The sequence below is a fragment of the Rhinatrema bivittatum genome, chromosome 3 (genome assembly GCF_901001135.1).
Source record: "Rhinatrema bivittatum chromosome 3, aRhiBiv1.1, whole genome shotgun sequence".
NCBI lineage: Eukaryota > Metazoa > Chordata > Amphibia > Gymnophiona > Rhinatrematidae > Rhinatrema > Rhinatrema bivittatum.
Window position 1 is genome coordinate 56,993,868 of NC_042617.1, and position 23,216 is coordinate 57,017,083.

A 23,216-nucleotide genomic window follows, 5' to 3' on the forward strand; every position below is an offset into this window, starting at 1 on the left:
AGGTGCGGTCTCACCATGGAGCGATATAGAGGCAATTTGACATTTTACGTTTTATTAACCATTCCCTTCCTAATAACTCCTAACATTCTGTTTGCTTTTTTGACAGCTGCAGCACACTGAGCCAACGATTTTAAAGTATTATCCACTATGATGCCTAGATTTTTTTCCTGGGTGGTAGTTCCTAATATGGAACCTAACACATCGTGTAACTACAGCAAGGGTTATTTTTCCCTATATGCAACACCTTGCACTTGTCCACATTAAATTTCATCTGCCATTTGGATGCCCAATCTTCCAGTCTTGCAAGGTCCTCCTGTATCACAATCCACTTGTGATTTAACTACTCTGAATAATTTTGTATCATCTGCAAAGTTGATAACCTCACTCATCGTATTCCTTTCCAGATCATTTATAAATATATTGAAAAGCACCAGTCCAAGTACAGATCCCTGAGGCACTCCACTGTTTACCCTTTCCACTGAGAAAATTGACCATTTAATCCTACTCTCTGTTTCCTGTCTTTTAACCAGTTTGTAATCCACGAAAGGACATCGCCTCCTATCCCTGTAGTGGTTACTATTATCTGCAATCAACCACTTAGTATTATTTGTAATAATTCCCATTGTCTAATTATTCCTATAAGCTAATAATAAATCCATTATTACTTTTATCATGGCCGACCGAGAAGGTGGTCAGCTGCGATAAAATATCTACACCTCCTTGAAAAGCATTAGATGTGTGACATAACGCAGGTCCTGAGGCTCCTGCCGCATATTTAAAGCGGCAGAAAAATTTAAAACAAAAATTGTGCAAAACAGGGAGGATGAATGGGGGTCAGTGCTGACCCCAATCTCAACCCAGGGCTGTCAGTTAAGGTGACTTCCTGAAAACCGGTACCCCAAAAAGAGGTGCCCCTTCCCCTTACCCAGTTCCCCAAAGTGTCTACATCAATACCCCCCCCCCCCCCGAAGCAGAGAACCCCCCAGGCCCCTCCAGCCAGCAACCCCCTGAAGGGCCAAGACTTCAAACCCCCACCTCCCCCACAACATTTTTGTTTTAAAGTTCAGGCCCCCCCCCCCCCATCCCCTCACACCCTCTTCCCACATCGTCCCCCTTCCAAAAACCCGCCTTACCTTTACCTGGATCTGTGTTGGGGCCGAGTGCACCCTCGCACCCAACCCGATCAGGGCCATTGTCCCAAATCACACAGACCTGACCTTACCCCAGCCATATGACTGGGGTAAGATCCCAGAGATATAGGTTCTTGGGCATGGCTGGGGCGAGGTCAGGTCAGCATCATTTTGGATAATAGCGCCGACCAGGCCGGATGTGATGGTGCACTTGGCCCCGGCGCAGGATCCAGGTAAAGGTAAGGCGGGGTTCTGGGGGGGGGGGGGGTCGGGGAGTCAGAGGGGGGCCTGAACCTTTTTCTTTTTTGGGAGGGGCCGAGGTAGGGGGATTTTCTGCTATGGGTGGGCTAGGTATTAATGTAGGTACTTCGGTGGTGGGTATGGGGAAGGGGCGCCAGGCTGTGACATTTATTGTGTATTGCGGGGGGGGCCGATGCCACCATACTCAAACTTTTTAGTATTTTTAATTTTTTCGGGGAGTCAGCACTGCCTCAATTGGTGGCCCCAGGTTAAAATGGGGGTCAGCACTGGCCCCCACTTAACCTCCCATTTTTGGGCCAGCGACCCTTTAAGGAGATGGCAGTCCCAAGAGGTTGGGGCCACCATAGCATTAAAGGGCCACTCGCTGTGTTCTTTTGTGCCATGGCATTTGGCCGTGACACAAAAAACGCACAATACAGCTGCAGTGTGTTTTATGGGTAGGAGGCCCCACTATAGTGACTGCACTGCCCCCATGAGAGTGGGACCTCCTCCTGCGGAAATATATCACGGCTTGAGGAATCTAGGGGTTAGTTTGATGGAGGAATTCTTGCTCGGAACTGAATAAAGAGCAAATTCTTCATCACCTACCAGTTCTGTTTCTCTGTAACTTCTCCCATCTACCTAAAGACAACCAAAATCTAAATCCTTGTGTCTGTGAACTGAAAACTTACAAGAAATTCACAATTAGACAAACCAACTGAAGAAAAGTAAATGAAAATTGTATTTTACACTGACCTAATGTCCAACAGGATACTTCACTCAAAAGTGAATAGCTGCTGTAGATGGCATGCATATGCATGAAATGAATCATCAGTTCTGCCAGGCTCCACCAAAAGAAAATGCGGACTATGCCCACAATCAAAGTGAAAACATCAGCTCTCAAAGTCCTGGTTTCCGGTTTCAGCATCTAAACCAACAAAACAGAGCAAAACATGAGATTCAACCTGCCTGTTAGACATGTACCATCCTCCCTGAAACAACAAATGTTAGTCTTTTATAATCTTGAATTTAAAAGAAAAATTACTTTTTTTTAATTGAAATCATTTTGGTAATTCATATTAAAATGTATTCCCAATGCTAGAGAATTCTTTTTCATTGTTAAAGAAAGGGGAAGGGACCCTGGCAGTACTAGAGGCAGCAATTTTCTTATTGTCCACATTGGGATAAAGTCTTTGGATACTTTTTATCCGTGAGCTTAGCATCACGTTTTAAAGAGAAAATATGCGTGTACTTCCATTTAGGATTACCAGCTGTTTCCAGATGTCCTACAAGGGGATTATTAAACTTTCAGTAAGGGCTGGTACAATAGTATGATTTAGATAAGAACCTGATTGATTTTTAATGAGAAAGTGTCTCTTGCCTAAAAATCAAGGGTTGAGTGGGTGGGAATGACAGACACTAGAATTAACTATCTCTGGCTTGCTTATTACCTCAGACACACACAAACTCTAAAGAATATATCCCACTGTTTCACCTTTCTCCAAACTTTTATAAGTCCAAAGATTTCCCAAAGCTATACTTACCAATCCTTTTTAACCACCATTAAATTGATCTTCACTCAAATAATTGAAAGGTTTGAGATTCGCGCGCCATTAGGCGCACCCTTCCGGTCCACTGCAAAAGATGCAGGGCCTCTGGAAGCTGGGGCTGTGGAATTCAATCCCTGAATTGCTTGCGGTGACCTCTGGACTCCTCTCCCGGGGGATGCTGGGAGCCGTATGCAGATAAGCATTCCGGTCCTCTTCTACTGCAAAGGGTGCGGAGCCTCTGGAAGCTGGGGCTGTGGAATTCAATCCCTGGATCGCTTGCAGTGACCTCCGGACTCCTCTCCCGGGGGATGCTGTCACATGGGCTTGCAAAGACATTGCTGATATCACTGTCTCAGCTGTTTCAGAGCCACTGATATCAGAGTGCTCATCTAGTAGGCCTTCACTTACAAACTTTATAAAGCACCTATGCAACATTGTGGCATTCCCACAATGCTCACAGATACTTACAAGATAGCATACCTTTATGTGGGTGTTACACCTACCTAGGCAAATTTTCAACTACTGATGCAATTAATAGCCCTGCTATTAATTGCATCAGTAGCATGGGATCTTCTTAGTGTTTGGGTATTTGCCAGGTTCTTGTGGCCTGGTTTGGCCTCTGTTGGAAACAGGATGCTGGGCTTGATGGACCCTTGGTCTGACCCAGCATGGCAATTTCTTATGTTCTTATGTTCTTATGTCCAGATGCTGAGGGCCTTGGCCACTGGGATGTCATATTGGTGAGGTAAGCTTCTTAGAGAGGCAACACAATGATGTTGGTCAGACTGTGTTAAGGCAGGATTGGGAATCAGATGGAGTCATTCCTTCACTTGTACTAGCAAGTCACCTCAGAAATGTCAACATCATAGTGACATAATAACTTAAAGAGCACACACATGTCTCCTAAGAAAAGGTTCACATCATTTAACCCAACACAAAGATGTGTTAGAAGCTATTTGCCTCGCCTGACCCATCACAGGCAGCCTTAGTCAGGTATGGAGATGTCAAGGTGCTGCAAGACTCTTGGCTGGTGCAGCTCAGGGCTAGTTATGTGGTGCTGATGTATGTATGTATGTACTTAGAAAATATGCTGAGTACTTTGCTTGTTGCGATAGCAAGTATCAGTTACCATCCTTATGCTATCTGTGGCCTCTCTTAAAGCACATAGGCTGAGGACTCCTGGGGCGAACAGCTTGCACAATGGTCCGTTTCCAAGGTTACTCTCCACCTTTCAGAGGTTTTATGGTTGCAGGCCCTTTCTGATCCACATGGCTGGCAGGACTTGTGGACAAGCTGGAAGAGTTGCTGCCCTTTAGGCTGGGCCTCATGTGTTGTTTGTCACTTTTACAGTTAGTGGTGAGCAGGGCAGATGTGCTGATACACTCTCAATCATCAGCTCTGTGTATAACATAAAGGCTAGAGAAGCTGCTGACAGCTGATTTATTTATTTATTTGTTTAACATTTTTATATACTGATAGCCGTTTACACATCGTACCGGTTTACATGGAACAAAATGGAAAGCCACAAAGGGCGTGTCCTTTACATGGAACATGGAACAGAGATTAATAGAATAAATATTTAAAAACAGAATAAACAGGGATAAACAGGATAAAAAATAAAAACATTGAATGCTAACTTTGGTTCAGCAAATAATGCTAACTTTGGTTTAGAAAATAAACCATGACGATAATAAGTATATATACAGCTTATATAGGTAATATATATCCCCACCCACACAGATAATATCTATATAAGTATAGACATAAATCACCCACACATACCCACATAGATAATATACTTATATAGATAATATCTATATCTATACTTATACAGGTAATAAGTATATATACAGCTTATATAGGTAAGAATAGCATATTTACATTGCAGTAATTAGTGGGAGGTTCTGGGGAGAGGTTTAACTTGACAGATGATTAAAGAGTAAGGTGAAAGATCTGGAGAAAAGAAGAGAAGCTAAAGGGTGAGCAGCTAAAACAAGTAGGGAGTGGCACAAGGGAAGCTGATGGTGAACAGAGGTAGATCTATTGAAAGAAAGCTGAGGCATTGAGGAATTTGGGTGAATGACCTCAGGGGCCTACAACCTACCTTATTGGGAAACCTGTCATCATGCTGAATGTATGGGGCAAATGCTCCCAGAGTTGTCATGTGGCTGGCATGATGGCTTATACCCTTTCTGTGTTGGTCTCTTTCAAGATAAGCGTTTCCTGCCCTCTGAGGGCTTGAGGGGCCCATGTCAGTACCTGTGACAAAGTGCCCGTCTTATATGCTTTTCACAGATGTCTATCATGCTGGCAGGTGTACCTAACCTTCTGTGCATACTTTGCACTCCGACTCCTTCATTATCACGTAGGGGCCAGGCAGCCACAGACATCACTGATGTTGGATTTTACGAACATGCCAGGAACATACTCATTGGCCATGTGTAGGTGTACAAACTGCTGGAGGTAGTCTGTCCCCAAAAAAGGGCTAACACATGTGTGACTGTGTGCGTCTGGGTGAGTGACGTGCTGTGTTAGCTTTGGTCTACATCTATGGCTGCGCGTGATGTTTGCTTTGTTGTTTCCTCCCTTACCACATCTATGCATACCCCAGAGCAGGCAGTGTGTGTGCATCCATTTTGCACAAACTGTCTTTTGACACAAGTGCTCCAATGCTTCCACTGTTTACAAAGGGTGCCTCAGAGATACGATTGTATCATTGGGTGAGAAAATGGGCTTATGCTTGCTCAAAGAACATGCCACGGTCCGTGTCGGGGGACCGAATCCTCTCTCTAAGAATTTATGAATAAAAGGTGGAAACGTTTCATCTAATACTTCACTTCTTTGATTAATTCAACACAAGGATCCATGAACTCTTAGCGCTATACCATCTCCTTTTATGGTTTTTCACCGATAGTGTATACCACTCATCATCTCCACTTCCTATTTGCAGAAATACTATATTACATTACAATAGCTACCATCCGCATTGCTTGAAGGACAACATCCCAAGAGGCCAGTTTCTATGTCTACAGCGATTATGTTTAACTGTACAAGAGTATAAGTGACAAGCTCAATTTATGACAATGAAATTTGAGATCAGGGATTACTCACACAAGACAACTAAGCAGGCATACAAGAGGCCACTTTATGCGAATAGAGATCTCTTATTGTATACGCAGTCTTGCACCCCATTGGATTGCATGGCATGTGTTTTACTATTTATGCCTCAAGTCACAGCAGTAAAGCAAATAATAAGATGCCACTGGAATAAACTAACCATATATGACAAACTGGCACAGGCACTAGTTTTTGCTCACACATTGGTCAAAATTTAAGAGACCGTTTTCTGCATACTGTCTCTTCTGGCCAATTTCATTCCGCTGATACTAATTATGGTCATTGCAAATATGGATCCTGCTCAGTTTGCAATAATTATCTTGAAATCAGTACTTTATTGTCAACAAACAACATTTTTTTCATTTACAGGCTAAGACAGATTGCAATCCCACCCAAGTTGTATACACCGTCTACTGCCCTTGTGGGCTACTGTATATGGCTCACACTAAAGGACCAGTTAAAACCTGAATTATATGGCATAAAAGCTGCATTCACACAGCTAAGATGGAAGCCCCTATAATTAAACATTGGCAAGAATGCGCTCATTATGTTGAGGATATACATTTTTTTGTTATCCATCAGTTTCATAAACATCGAGGAGGCAATATTTCAGCCTTATTTTTCAAGAATGAAAAATTTTTCATTCTTTCTTGGAATACAGTCGCTCCCTATGATTTAAATCTAGCCATAGAATGGGAAGCATTCTACTGAGACTGGTCAATATAATGTTTGCTTTTTTATAGAACACCTTTCGGATGTTTAGAGTGTTGCACGACCCTAACATCTTTTTATTTCCTTAAAAGTTTCAATGTATTTATAAATTTACATTTTCTTGTTATCATTGATTTTCTTGTCACTTCCACTAAAGTGTTAGTCTTTGAATACAACTTCACCATTGGTCACATATGCCTGTTATATAATCTATGTAAAGAAACGCCACTACTGACAAGGCAGGAGATAAGAGACGTGATTGCTTCACCCGGCAATAAACTGCACGGAAACTGCTTGCCATTTCAAGTGCGATATTTATTCATTTATTTATTTATTTTAAATGTTTGTATACTGCTTTTGCAAACATGTAGATCAAAACAGTTTAAGGTATCCATATATATATATATATATATATATATATATATATATATATGTCTAATATACATAATACAAATTGAGATTTCACAAACAATGATAAAAAATTTAACAAAAGAAAACATTTAAAAATAACCATAGAGCTTAAAAACAAGACAAAAAGCCACCTAGTGCAGGGCAATTAGTGCAAAAAAGCAGGGTAACCGAAGCATATTTGCGCAATAGGAAAAATTTGATTAAGAAGCCAGGGTATTATTAAAGTCCATCAAGAAAAGAATATAATGGATTGATTGATATGAAACTCTCATACCACCTTAGGCAAAAAGTAGGGTGAGTGCGGAGTACTACCCTGTCGTGCAGAAGTTTAGTGTAAGGCGGGTAGGTAACTAGAGCCTGTAACTCACTAACTCTGCGAGCAGATGTGATTGCCAGAAGAAAAAGCACTTTCCATGTGAGATATCGAAGATCACAGGAATGGAGAGGTTTGAATGGTGGTTTCTCAGGCTACTTTATATCCATCAGATAGTGGAGATCCCATGTACCCAGAAATCCCTATGTTATGGTGGACCAGGACTAGACAACTGAGACCGGTCTCTAAGGGGTTCTCACCATTATACTATTAACAGTCAGTGCAGGATAATCAACATAAACCACTTTACCCCAATATCTAGAAGACCATGATAACACTTTAAAACAGTTACAGCAACTGAATATACAAACACATTTACTGTTTTGGCCAACCCTATAATGAGAAAGCAGACATCTATTAATCTGAATGTTCTCTCCTATCTTTTCTTAAATTTGTTCTTTAAATTAAAAAAAGACTTTAAAACTACTTAGATGATTGGCTTCTTATAAGTAAACTCTGGAGGATCTCCTTGGACACTTTATTGCTTCTCATAATGATCCTTCCAGATGCTTCTGTTGCTTGGTTAGCATCCCACACAACAAAATCCAGTATTTTGCCAAGTGAATAAAAAGTACTTGGTAAAACAAACACATCACACACACAATCCTGCCTTTACTGTAAGATACACTCATATCTGACCTCACCTACTATTTTAGCTAATAATTCTGTATTTTTGGATTTAAATTACACAGGCATCACTCAACTTTAATTCCTCATGGATAATTGTTCCTTAGTTTCTCTTCTGATCTATACTGCAATTACATCATTAAGCCTGATTCACTATAGCTTATCTCCCATTCTGTATCTGTGGGAAAAGACCTTGATGAATCAGACTCTTAGGGTGATTTCTTTACAGATCAATTTGTATGCCTTTACCAAGTACACAAAAAACAATTTGGGTTAATTTTGTCCTGAAACTGGTCTGACAAATATTTGAGAAAAATATTGGGCCTGATTTTAAAAGGCATTTACACACTTAAAATTGGGTTTTAAACAAGTAAATGCACTTTACCTGTATAAGTGGGATTTTGAAAATTGCTACAATATTATACCATTGAATTGTCCATAGGATATTTACATGAAAGTGCACTTTACACTCATAAATGGCTTTTTAACATTGCTATAATAGTATGTTACATTGACACATGTAACTCCTTTTAAAATTACCTCCTCATCTTTCTCTCAAATGGATGAAAAGTCAGCTTCCAGAACTTGAAACTGCAGTTTTCGAAATGTGAACCGGCTAACATATGCTGCGAAATATAGGCAAATCAAACACATCTGGGCTTTCAAGAATTTAAATTTGTAACTGTCTCTTTCAGGAATGCAGATAAAAGGGGAGTTAAATTTTATTGTGCAATTCCCAAGTTTCATCCTTTCACTTGCTTTTTGGAAATGGGAAGTTAGATCTCGGGTAAAGGAGATTCTGTAAATGAAACAATGGACTATAGATGATGTTGCAGAAAAGGACCACTTGGTTCACCCAGTCTGCCTATTATGGGAGAAGACTGATACATCACGCATTTCCAGCATAGCTCCCTGCTTCAACAGCAGGGGAGAAGAAAAACAACCAATAAGGACTGTATAACATAGTCTGGGTAAAACAAATAAGCATGGGTGTAGCTTGCTTATTGCGGCGGTTACTACCCCTACTACCCCTAACTAATCAAGCTAGATATTTCAATGGTGGGGGAGGAAGGTAAATAGAACCAAGAGCTAAGAGAAACAGATAAGTATGAGAGAAAAAATGTGTGAAGCTTGCTGGGCAGACTGGATGGGCCGTTTGGTCTTCTTCTGCCGTCATTTCTATGTTTCTATGTTTCTATGTTTCTATATTATAAGTCAGTATCTCATCACCAGAGCCAAATAGTGAATTGGCAGTCACACCAGATGAAGTCTGAAAGCTTATGTACTACATCACATTAACCTTATGAAGGTTCACTAAGTTATCACAAGCTACAAAGAATCTAAAGCCCAGAAGAAAACTAAGTTATTCATGCAAAACATATGTAAGATTTATGGTCCACAGGGACTACTACCAAAATGGTAATCTCAGTCTTCTTTCCAAAGAAGGGATGAGTGATAAGAGCTATACTTCTTCAGCAAATACCTGATCACAGGAATATAAATTTGGAAGGCACATTACAAATGTATTGTTAGCTCAATAAAAAGGTATCATCTACAATTTGTTTGTTGATCTTTATTTCTATGTATCTATGTAGACTAATAGTACAACCACACTACTTTATTCAGATAAAACAGCAGATGTCTACTTTATACTAGTGAATAATCATTAGCAGATTAGGGATTCTATTTACTAAGCTGCATTAAAATTGGACATTAATATGCATCAATGGCCAATTTTAACATAAGTATTAGCTGCAATTTTACATAGTAACATAGTAAATACAACAGAAAAGGACCAGATGGCCCATCCAGTCTGCCCAGCAGGGCTTCTTATGGTAGTATCTACCACTCAAACAGGATATCCCCATGTTTCTCTCAAGGACAGTAATTGCCATTCCATGCAGTTACCCCCAGGCCTTATTATAAGGGTAGTAATATTCACAATCAAAACCAAGCAACTGTCAAACCCATAACAAATTACTGCTAGCAACATTTTTACTGGGTGGGGAACCTTCTTGATAATTCAGACAATACTGCTTGACATTCTTAGTTTTGGAACTTGGGCACAGAAGCTCTCCTTTGCTTTTTCCCTTATGTCTGCATGCCAGCAACCCAGACCATAAAAGTCTTGTTGTCTATATCTAGTTTCCCACCCCACCCTGCCCCTGCTGTCAAAGCAGGGAGCGATGTTGTAGTTGCATCAAAAGTATCAAGGCTATTGATTGAGGGTAATAATCCCCATGCCTTCAGTTAAGAGGAGTAACTTTCGCTCCATGCAGGTTATCCTCATGCAACCTCGTCTTCATTTCAGTCCTCTAGCCTTTAAGGCTCCACAGTGTTTATCCCATGCCCTATTGAATTCGTTGATTGTTTTCTTCTTCACCACCTCCCCCAGAAGGGCATTCCAGGCATCCACCACCCTCTCCACGAATAAATATTTCTTGACGTTGGATCTGAGTAATTCCCACTGGAGTTTCATTTCATGACCCTGAGTTCTACTGTTTCCTTTCCGACGGCAACGGTTCAAAGATTGTGCAACATTAAAACCTTTCACGTATCTGAAGGTATGTATCATAAGTCCCCTGTAACTCCTCTCTTCCAGGGTATACATATTTAGATGCTTTAGCCTCTCCTCATAAGTCTTCAGATACAGACCCCATACCATTTTGGTTGCTTTCTCTGGACCACCTCCATTCTATCTCTATCCTTTTTGAGATACGGTCTCCAGAACTGAACACAGTACTCCAAGTGAGACCTCACCAAGGACCTGTATAAGGGCACTATCACCACATTTTTTCTGCTGGTTATTCCTCTCTCTAGACAGCCTAGCATTCTTCTGGCTTTAGCTATCGCCTTGTCACATTACTTTGCCGACTTCAGTTTGCCAGATACTATTTTCCCAAGATCTTTCTCTTGGTCCATGCACATCAGTGTTTCACTCCCCATCATATACAGCTCTTTCATATTACTACAATCCAGATACATGACTCTGCTCTTCTTGGCATTAAATCTCAGCTTCAAAATTATCGATCAAGCTTTCTTACTGTAAATCACTTTTCATTCTCTCTAATCCTTCAGGCGTGTCCACTCTGTTGCAGATCTTAGTATCATCCGCAAATAAACTTTACCTTCTATCCCTTCTGCAATGTCACTCACAAAGATAATGTCAGTCCCAAATCCGATCCCTATGGCCCTCCGCTTAACAGGGCTCTCTCTTCAGATTAGGTTCCATTTACCTATCAGTCAACCAGTTTGTATTCCACATCACCACCTTGGTGTTCACTCTTAAGCTTCTCATTTTATTCCAGGTTTTTATTTTATTGCTTTAACTTCTAGGTTAAAGCACTTTTAAGCTTTTAACCCGTACGCTCTTTGGTAACCCTTATATTTATCTCCTGCCTTATCTTCTTTCCAGCTTGTTGCAAGCTTCCAAGTTCTCCTTCCCTGTTGATTGTAACTTTGACTTATTCCTAACTATTGTTTTCATTCATTTTCTTGAATTGTTACTCCAGTTATACCCATGTTAAAAGTAAACCATTTTTACTCTTGTTAAATGTAAACCGATCCGATATGGTTATCTACTATGAAGGTCGGTATAAAAAACTGTTAAATAAATAAATAAATAAATTTATTCCCAAGCCTCCTATGTGGGAGCGTATCAAAAGGTTTGCTGAAATCCAAGTAGATCACATCAAGTGTTCTTCCTTGATCCAATTCTCTAGTCAACTAATCAAAAAAATCAATGATTCGTGTGACAGGAGCTTCCCCTGGTGAATTCATGCTGCCTCGGATACAGCAAGCCACCTGATTATAGATAGTACATTATCCTTTCCTTCAGCAGAGTCTCCATTAATTTTCCCACCACCGAGGTGAGGCTATCTGGCCTGTAGTTTACAGTCTCCTCTCTGCTACCATCCTTGTGAAGAGGAACCACAACTGCACTTCTCCAATCTCGCAGCACCACTCCCATTTCCAGGGATCTAATGAACTCAAGGATGGAAGTGTTAAAAATAGTTTTGTAAGATTTTTATTCATTGATACATTACTACTGCTAGTGTGCATTAGCCCCACAAGTAACACCAGCCTTAATATGGGCTTCAATTCCCTCACTCTTTCTTAACAAGAAAATCAAGGACCTCTGTGACTCAAACTAGCTACCCTCACCCCAACTCAAGCATAAAAGTTTATTAGATTTAGTTCAAGCCTTTTCATTGCTATCTCAAGGCAGGTTACATTAAGAACATAAGAACATTAGAAATTGCCATACTGGGTCAGACCAAGGGCCCATCAAGCCCAGCATCCTGTTTCCAACAGTGGCCAATCCAGGCTACAAGTACCTAGCAAATACCCAAACACTGAGTAGATCTCATGCTACTGATGCCAGTAATAGCAGTGGCTATTCTCCAAGACAACTAGATTAATAGCAGTTAATAGACTTCTCCAAGAACTTATCCAAACCTTTTTTTAAATCAGACTACACATTCTCTGGCAACAAATTAAAGAACTCAATTGTACATTGAGTGAAAAAGAATTTTCTCCGATTAGTTTTAAATGTGCTACTTGCTACTTCATGGAACGCCCCCTAGTTCTTCTATTATTCAAACCAGTAAATAACTGATTCACATTTACTCGTTCTAGACCTCTCATGATTTCAAACACTTCTATTATATCCCCCTTCAGCCGTCTCTTCTCCAAGCTGAACAGCCCTAAACTCTTTAGCCTTTCCTCATAGGGGAGTTGTTCCATTCCCTTTATCATTTTGGTCACACTCCTCTGTACCTTCCCCATTGCAACTATATATTTTTTGAGATGTGGCAACCAAAATTGTACACAGTACTCAAGGTGCGATCTCACCATTGAACGATACAGAGGCATTATGACATTTTCCGTTTTATTCTCCATTCCCTTCCTAATAATTCCTAACATTCTGTTTGATTTTTTCACTGCTGCAGCACACTGAGCTGACGACACTGAGCTGACGATTTCAATATATTATCCACTATGAAACCTAGATCTTTTTCCTGGGTGGTAGCTCCTGATAGGGAACCTAAATCATGTAACTAAAGCATGGAATATTTTTCCTTATATTTATCACCTTACACTTGTCCACATTAAATTTCATCTGCCATTTGGATGCCCAATCTTCCAGTCTCACAAGGTCCTCATGCAATTTCTCATAATCCGCTTGTGATTTAACTACTCTGAATAATTTTGCATCATTTGCAAATTTGATTACCTCACTAATTATACTCCTTTCCAGATCATTTATAAATATATTAAAAAGCACCGGTCCAAGTACAGAATCCTGAGGAACTCCACTGTTTACCCTTTTCCACTGAGAAAATTGACCATTTAATCCTGCTCTCTGTTTCCTGTCTTTCAGTTTGTAATCCATGAAAGGACACCGCCTCCTATCCCATGACGTTTTAGTTTCCTTAGAAGCTTCTCATGAGGGACTTTGTCAAACGCCTTCTGAAAATCCAAAAACACTGCAACAAATGGCTCACCTTTATCCACATGTTTATTAATCCCTTCAAAAAAAAATGAAGCATATTTGTGAGGCAACACTTGCCTTGGGTAAATTCATGTTGACTGTGTTCCATTAAACCATGTCTTTCTATATGCTCTGTGATTTTGATCTTTAGAATAGTTTCCACTATTTTTCCTGGCACTGAAGTCAGGCTCACTGTTCTATAGTTTCCTGGATTGCCCCTTGAGCCTTTTTAAATATTGGGGTTATACTGGCCACCCTCAAGTCTTCAGGTACAATGGATGATTTTAATAACATGTTACAAATTTTAACTAATAGATCTGAAATTTCATTTTTTAGTTCCTTCAGAACCCTGGGATGCATACCATCCGGTTGAGGTGATTTACTACTCTTTATCTTGTCAATCTCGACTACTACATCTTCCAGGTTTACAGTGATTTGATTCTGTTCATCTGAATCATCACCCTTGAAAACCATCTCTGGAACCGGTATCTCCCCAACAGCCTCATTAGTAAACACAGAAGCAAATAATTCATATAGGGGTAGAATTTGTGCGCGTGCTACCCTGCGCACACACATGGATGTGCAATTTTATAACATGTGCGTGCCGGTGCGTGCATGTTATAAAATCGGGGGCAGCGCGTGCAAGGTAGGGTGTCGAAATCGGCAACTTTTGAGCGGCGATGCATCAGGGCCTTCCCCAGTTCCCTCCCAGTCTGCTCTTAAGGATTATCCTAGCCCTCCCCCCCCCCCCCTATTTTTTTAAACTTACATTTTGCTCCTGCAAAGTAGCAGGAACAAGTTGCGTGTGCTGGCATGTGATCCCTGGCACAGCGGCAAATGGCCACTGTACCAGAAGCCTCTAGCCCAGCCCCCTACACTGTTCCCTTTTAAGGCCCCGGCACTTACATGCGTCCCAGGGTTTACACATGTGACCAGGCCCATTTGGAAATGGGCCCAGCATGCCACACGCCTAAACCCTGGGATTTACGCGTGCCGGGTTTTTAAAATCCGGCCTTTGGTCTTTCTGCAATAGCCTTATCTTCCCTAAGAGCCCCTTTAACCCCTCGGTCATCTGAATGTCCAACTGACTCCCTCACAAGTTTCTTGCTTCGGATATATTTTAAAAAGTTTTTATTATGAGTTTTCTGCCTCTATGGCCAACTTCATTTCAAATTCTCTCTTAGCCTGCCTTATCAATATTTTACACTTAACTTGATTTATGAGTTTTCCTATTTTCTTCAGATGGATCCTTCTTCCAATTTTTGAAGGATTTCTTTTGGCTAAAACAGTCTTTCACCTCATCTTTTAACCATGCTGGTAATCATTTTGCCTTCCTCCCACCTTTCTTAATGCATAGAATACATCTGGACTACACTTCTAAGATTGTGGGGTACATTTTAAAAAACAGCGCACGCGTACTTTTGTTCGCGCACCAGGTGCAAACAAAAATCCGGGGTCGGCGCGCACAAGGGGATGCACATTTGTGCAACTTGCGTGCGCCGAACCCTGTGCGCGTTGCCCGTTCCCTATCTAAACCCCCCACACACACCTTTATCGCACAAGTTACGCCTGCACGAAGCAAGTGTAACTCGCACGCGCCGGTGGCCCGCTGCCGTGCCATCACCCGACCCGGGGGCTAGTCCGGAGGCCTCGGTCACGCCCCCCGGAACGCCCCGGGGCCGGCACCACACCCCCGGAACACCCTGAACATCGCGCCGCCCCCGACACATCCCCCGACACGCCCCCTAGCAAAGCCCTGTGACTTATGCACGTCCCGGGGCTTGTGCGTGCCACTGAGCCTATGCAAAATAGGCTCAGCGCGCACAGAGGTTTTTTTTATAAGGGTTACGAACTTAACTTAAGCACGTAACCCTTTTAAAATCCGGCCCTGTATTTTTAAACAATGCCCACACCTGTTGTATCTTTGCAGCTGCCCCTTTCAGTTTCTTTTCTAATTTCCTTATTTTATCAAAGTTTCCCTTTTGAAAATGTAGTTTTAGAGCTCTAGATTTACATATTGTCCCCCTTCCAGTCATTAGTTCAAATTTGATCATGTTATGATCACTATTGCCAAGTGGCCCCACCACCATTACCTCTCTCACCAATTCCTGCGTTCCACTAGGAATTAAATCTAAAATAGCTCCCTCTCTTGTTGGTTCCTGAACCAATTGCTCCATGAAGCAGTCGTTTATTCCATCCAGGAACCTTATGTCTCTAGCATGTCCTGATGTTACATTTATCCAGTCAATATTGGGGTAATTGAAATCTTCCACTATTACTGCACTGCCAAATTGGTTAGCTTCCCTGATCTCTCTTAGTAATTCATCATCTATCTGATCATTTTAGCCAGGTGGATGATAGTATACTCCTATCACTATACTCTTACCCAACACACATGGGATTTCTACCCATATAGATTCTACTGAGTATTTTAGTCTCTTCTATGATCTTTATCCTGTTGGACTCTATACCCTCCCAGACATAAAGTGCTACACCCCCACCAAGTTGATCCTCCCTATCACTGTAGTATAATTTGTACCCTAATATAGCACTGTCCCATTGGGTATCCTCCTTCCACCAGGTTTCTGAGATGCCAATTAAGTCTATCTCATCATTCACTGGTATACATTCTAAATCTCCCATCTTAATTCTTAGACTTCTGGCATTGGCGCACAGACATTTCAAAGTGCATTTTTTTGTTTGTATTAACAACCTTCTTTTCAATTGATATGGATAATTTTGAATTCTTTAGCTAACGTATAGGCACATGGACTACTTTTGCTTTTATTGGAACCTCTCTGTTGACATACCCTAGCTCTCCAGTTTCATTAGTATCCTTCACAGATACATTCCTCTGAACCATGCACTGCTGAGTGACTGTTGGCTTTCCCTCTTGTTCTAGTTTAAAAGCTGCTCTATCTCCTTTTTGAAAGTTACTGCCAGCAGCCTGGTTCCATTCTGGTTAAGGTGGAGCCCTTCCTTTCGGAAAAGTTTCCCCTTTCCCTAAAAGGTTGTCCAGTTCCTTACAAAACTGAATCCCTTTTCCCTGCACCATCGCCTCCTCCATGCATTGAGACTCTGCCACCCTGGATTTCAGCTTTCTACCTAAAATCCTAAATTTGGCTTCCAGAACCTCCCTCCCACATTCTCCTATGTCGTTGGTGCCCACGTGTCTATAATCCTATCTAGGTAACACGTGAGGTCTGTCACCTTCACACCAGGCAGGCAAGTTCCAGGCGGTCCTCATATCCACCAGACACCCAGCTATCTACATTTCTAATAATTGAATCACCAACTATGATGGCTGACCTAATACTTCCCTCCTAGGCAGTAGCCTTGGAGGCTTGTCCTCAGTGCAAGAGGACATCACCTGGAGAGCAGGTCCTTGCTACAGGATCACTTCCTGCTACACTAGGGTAATGCTCTCCAACTGGGAGAACTTGCTGATCTAAGGCAGTACCGGGGCTGCCAGACTGGATTTGGGACTTGGCTATTATGTCTCTCAAGGTCTCACCAATGTACCTATCTGTCTGCTTCAGTTCCTCCGGGTCTGCCACTCTAGCCTCCAGAGACTGGACTCATTCTCTGAGAGCCAGGAGCTCTATGCACCGGGTGCACACATAAATTACCTATACCCACCTCCTCTCCTCAATTATTTAATCCCTCCTGTCACTTAAGTCATATCTGAATACCTACCATGTTATTGGGAACATTGTTACCATGTTATAATGGTACCATGTTATAATGTAATATAGTTATATTTTACCTTGTTACTGTTACCATGTTATAATGGTACCATGTTATAATGTAATATAGTTATATTTTACCTTGTTACTGTTACCATGTTATAATGTAATTTAGTTACAGTTGTAATCTACCATGTTATAATGTAAAATAGGGCGGTCCCCGCCCTATCTCTAAGTTTCCTGTGAACCGATGTGATATTTCGATCGAATGTCGGTATATAAAATAAATAAATAAATAAAATAAATAAATACAATCTCTCACCGGCAGGTAAAAAATCATACAAGAGACACTCGATGCAAAACATAGAAACATAGAAACATAGAAACATAGAAATGACGGCAGAAGAAGACCAAATGGCCCATCCAGTCTGCCCAGCAAGCTTCACACATTTTTTCTCTCATACTTATCTGTTTCTCTTAGCTCTTGGTTCTATTTCCCTTCCACCCCCAGTTTTAATGTAGAGAGCAGTGATGGAGCTGCATCCAAGTGAAATATCTAGCTTGATTAGTTCGGGGTAGTAGCCGCCGCAATAAGCAAGCTACACCCATGCTTATTTGTTTTACCCAGCCTATGTTATACAGCCCTTATTGGTTGTTTTTCTTCTCCCCTGCCGTTGAAGCAGGGAGCTATGCTGGATACGCGTGAAGTATCAGTCTTCTCCCATGCTGTTGAAGCAGAGAGCCATGCTGGATGTGCATCGAAAGTGAAGTATCAGGCACATTTGGTTTGGGGTAGTAACCGCCGTAACAAGCCAGCTACTCCCTGTTTTGTGAGTGTGAACCCTCATTTTCTCCCCTGCCGTTGAAGCAGAGAGCTCTGCTGGATGTGTGAAGTATCGGTTTTTCTTCTCCCCTGCCGTTGAATCAGAGAACTATGCTGTATATGCATTGAAAGTGAAGTATCAGACTTATTTGATTTGGGGTAGTAACCGCCGTAACAAGCCAGCTACTCCCCTCTTTGTGAGTGTGAATCCTTTTTTCCACATTTCCTCTTGCTGTTGAAGCTTAGAGCGATGTTGGAGTCACAGTAAGCATGTGTATGTTTATTTAATAAGGGTATTGACTCCATTAAATAAACATACACATGCTTACTGTGACTCCAACATCGCTCTAAGCTTCAACAGCAAGAGGAAATGTGGAAAAAAGGATTCACACTCACAAAAGACTGGAAAGCCCCCCTCTTGCTGCTGGACTGCTGCCTTCATCTTAATTTTGTTGAGTTCCTAGTTAAGTTTAGGTTGCCAAGGGAGTAGAAATTGAGTACTTTAAATTTGTAGGTGTATTCACTAATTAATCTGCTAGTGACCTACAAAGGGATGATTAAACTCTTAATAAGGGTTGGTGCATTAGTATGAATCAGAAAAGAGCCAGATAGGTTTTTACTGAGACAGTGTCTCTTGCCTAAAAATCAAGGGTTGAGCTAGGGGGTGGGTGGGAGGGAAAGACAGACATTAGAATTAACTTCCTATGGGTTGCATATTTTCTCAGAATCAAACAAACTCTAAGAATATATCTCACAATTAAACCTCTCTCCAAACTTTTTAAGTCCAAGAATTTCCAAAACTATATTTACCAATTTTCTTCAACCACCATTCATTTCATCTTCACTCAAAGAATTGAAAGGTTTAAGATTCTGCTGGGAACAGTATGCAGATGAGCCTTCTGGTCTTCTTCTACTGCAAAGGGTGCAAGGCCTCTGGAATCTGGGGCTGTGGAGTTCAAAACCTGGATCACTTGCTGCAACCTCTGGAGTCCTCTCCCAGGGGCTGCTGGGAGCAGTATGCACATGAGCCTTCAGGTCCTCTTCTACTGCAAAGGGTGCAGGGCCTCTGGAAGCTGTGGCTGTGGAGTTCGAAACCTGGATCGCTTGCTGTGAACTATTCTTCTACTGCAAAGGGTGCGTGGCCTCTGGAAGCTAGGGCTGTCGAGTTCGAAACCTGGATCACTTGCAGTGATCTCTGGAGTCCTCTCCCGGGGGATGCTGGGAGGGGTATGCAGATGAGCCTTCCGGTTCTCTTCTCCTGCCATCAAGTTTGGTAGGTCTCTCTGAATGCCAGTAGCAACAAACACCTCTTCAGCCCCTCAAGAACAAGGCTTGTCCACAGCTTTATTAAAGTCCTCCCCTTCCCCCTCAGTGGTCACACGCTGCCATTTTTTCATTTCAGAGTCATCAGAATTTGAGGCAGTCCTGCTCTCTCCTGCCCCCAGCATCAGTTAGCCATAAACAGATGAGGCAGACAAGGTAGGGGGTCAATCGGGCCACGGTACAAATCCATGCTACATCTGTGCTGTATTGCCTTCCCACCAGACCTTGGGCTCCTTTTCTCAGACTGTCTACAGCTCTTAAGGACTGTGGGAGAGTTGGGTAGGAGAGCAATGAGGCCAGATGCCAAATAGGTACAGTCAGTTTATTAACATCCACAGGAAACACAATCGTATGCCTAGACTTTTAATTACCTTAGCTTCAGGGCTATGTGGTCAAGCACTAGTGTTCCCTGGAGTTCAGTATCCTACTGCATCCCTTAATAAGCAACGGGTTGCAGCTCAACTTTCTATTTAGCAGGTATCAGTTCACATCCCAGAACAAAAGCAAGGGTTTACCTTTCAGCCTACAGACCTAGCTTTGGAAAAACAAGATCGTTTAGTAACAACTGTGCAGGATTCCAAGTACCTTTCAAGCACAGAGGTTTAGGATTCAAAAAGACCTCTGAGGAACAACAGTTTAAGGCAGGGTCGGCTCAAGGCAATTTGCCGCCTGAGGCGAGGGATGAGATGGCGCAGCCCACAGCAGCGTCTCTCCTGTCCGACTTGCTGCAGCCCACAGCGTCCTTCAGCCGTGGTAGGGGTAGGCAGCAGCGTTCTGAAAGAGGCATTTTTTGCCGCCTCAAATTTGCAACCCCTCCCCTAAGCCGTATCCTTTTTGAGCCATTGCTGCTTCTCCCCTTCTCACTGGCTCCAAGCTTAGATTGAAATCAGCCAGGGAGCCCTAATGGCCACTTGCTCACCACCCTTCCTCCTCTGCAGATGGCTTCAGCACGACTGCCCAGTTATGAGGCCCCTGCCTCAATCGGCTGGGCCTCCTTTACCTAGCAGTCTGACCTCAGCCAGAATACATTTTCCTTTGCAGCCATTTGACTGCAAAGGGAAATTTGAAGTAGATCATCAGCAACATGCTGTGATCCAAAGTAAAAGGACTGCATTCTGAGCACTCTGTTACCATTGCAATGGCACTCATTAACACATTTTTGTGTTAGTCCATGTTAAGACTGCATTAATGTGAACTAAGAAGGCATTAAATGAGTGATAACGCACATTACAGAGAGATAACATGCATTAACATAGAAGCACCTTTTTAATTGCTACAAATCTGAAACTGAAATACAATGAAAATAGCTAAGGAAAAAGTAGAGATGCGAATAAAGAAAATATTGCCTTTGCTCTTCTCTCAGTCAGAGTTTCTAAATTGACTGCTGAAGGATGTAAGGGATTTTGACCACTTGGCCACTTTTTATCTAATAGCTGCTCTAAAAAAATAGGATTTTAAACTAATGGACATGTGGCTTTAAGTGTTGATTGAGAGTCATAATTAGATCCAGACTGTGAATCTGCAAAGGTTTATATCCACTGACAAGAAATGCTCTTAGACAATCAGAAACCTCAGTAACGTCAACCCTTTTAACAAAAATAGCTGCTTTTGATATATATATGGAATACAAATATAGATACATACTGTAAATTCTAATTAGATTCTAGACTAGGTAGAAAAATTAATTGCATGTTAAGAGGGTAATTTTCAAAAACTTGCATGGGAATTTTGCACAAAAAATTGGCATATACACAAATAAGTAGCCTCTGTGCACAGTCAGCAATTTTTCAGAAGGGCAGGAGTATATGCATATTATCGCTGCTGTAAGTTAAAGTGTATGCATACAGAGAAGTTCTGAGGGCATTCCAGTGGCAGAGTTTGAAAGTTCATGCTCATTTACGTTTTTTATAAATAAAGTGCACATATACATCATTCATGTGTGCATGTTTTTACATCTGCTAATCAAGTTGTGGAAATTAAATCTGCATTCTTTTTTCTTTGCAGTTTTTGGGTGGGGTCTGGAGCAAGTGGTGCATGGTGTGGATGAACTGGGGAGATCCTGGTGCTCTGGTGTTTGTAAGCACACGCACACAAAGATTTTTTAAAGTAAGATCCTGGCGTCCCTCTGGTTCTGGCTCCCACTTATTTTCACAAGTCAGATATGTGCATACATTAGCCAACTTTATCAAATACTTGCCTCTCCACATAAAAGAGTGAATTTTAAAAGTCCAACATGTGCCAAAGCCAGGAGATATGCACAGAAGTCAGGCCGGGACACGCCACTCGGTTTTTTAAAAGCGTGCAAGTAGGCGCATATCTCCCAAAACAAGCACAAAACGTTTTTGGCAAAAAAGGGGTTGGGAATGGGCATGGTCTGGACGGGGCATGGGGGTTCCTAGATTTTTCAATGAAATCTGCACATAAGTATTTATGCGCACAAGCTCGCACCAAGGTCCCCTACTGCGTAACTTTACTTCTGCTATGGATGGCATTTAAGTCCTGAAACAAAAAAAACTAAAGTGGTTAGCGGGGTTTTAAGGACTAAGGCTAACAGGGTAAAATGAAGGCTAGTTAACTAGGTGGGTTAGGAAGTCCTATCCTTTAATTGTGCAAACTGGGAATGAACTGGAAAAACAGGTAATTACATTGGTGCATGTCTACTAAAATCCCCCCACTTACGCGGTGGAGGCGGCATTTGCGCAAACATGCTTGCATCTATGTAAAATTGTGCTCAAATGCACATGCATACAGCCTATTTTATACCATGCATGCATATACTTGCACTGTGTCCACTGGCGCAAGCCAGGATATGCACATACATGTGTGTCTGTGCAGGGACGCTCTTTCAAAGTTACCGTCAAACTGCTGTGCTGGAATGCACATGTTAAAATTACTTAATGGGTAAAATATATGACGTATATGTGTGTATATGAGCTGCGCACATGCTCATATACACACATATGCCAGCTCACGCTAATGAACACAGCGATTTTATAACATACGCACATGTCTGGAGACAAAATGGCAGACACACATGTCAACACTGCACTGAGTAGTAAAGTCACAGACAACCTCATCCAAAAGCTCAAGGAATCTGTTGCTGTCCAATTAAAGCCAGTTATGAGAAGCTGTCGGACAAAATTGGAGTCTTAAATGCTGCCACTTTTGAAATTGGCGAGAGAGTAGAAACGGTGGAGCAGCATGCCTCAAGCACAGAGGATGACGTACAGGCCAACAGCAAGTCCCAGTCTTAGAGACACAAAACCTTGAGCTAGACAAGCTTGATGACCTGAAAAATGGACCCAGGCATAATAATTTGCGCTTGGTTGGCCTATCTGAATCAGTTTTGAATGGGAACTTGCTGCAAAAGCTTGCGTCATGGCTGCCAACACAACTAAATGTACCTGACTTGCAGGTAAATTATTCTTTGAGAGAGCCTATCAGTTAGGCAGTAAGGCACCAAATGCAAGCAGAACTCAAGTTTTGATAGCACGATTACTGAATTATGCACACAAGCCCATCCTATTTCAAGCATATCAGAAACAGGGACCAATGTTTAAAAAGAGGAAAGCTTTAATGTTCAAAGGTTTTTCTTCCATATTATCTTTACAGCACAAGGCATTTTCCTTGGTTTGCTCTACTTTATTTAATAAGAAAATAAGATTCAGCTTGCCAGACCCATTTAAGCTAAAGGTGTGGCACAACGGGGTACCTTTGGTCTCTTAATAGTG

General features: G+C 41.8%; 1 protein-coding gene across 5 annotated transcripts in view; it reads right to left on the bottom strand.

The window, feature by feature from the left end:
- The window catches only part of HHAT (hedgehog acyltransferase), a 598,180-nt gene that overhangs the window by 452,170 nt on the left and 122,794 nt on the right, over window positions 1-23,216 (bottom strand). For all 5 annotated transcript variants that reach the window (XR_003855353.1, XM_029593286.1, XM_029593285.1 and 2 more), the window contains one exon: window positions 2,127-2,298. Coding sequence is in view for 4 of the 5 variants with exons in the window: in XM_029593286.1 (XP_029449146.1) it covers window positions 2,127-2,298 (172 nt within the window). In the remaining variant the exon portion in view is untranslated. The remainder of the gene's footprint in view (window positions 1-2,126; window positions 2,299-23,216) is intronic.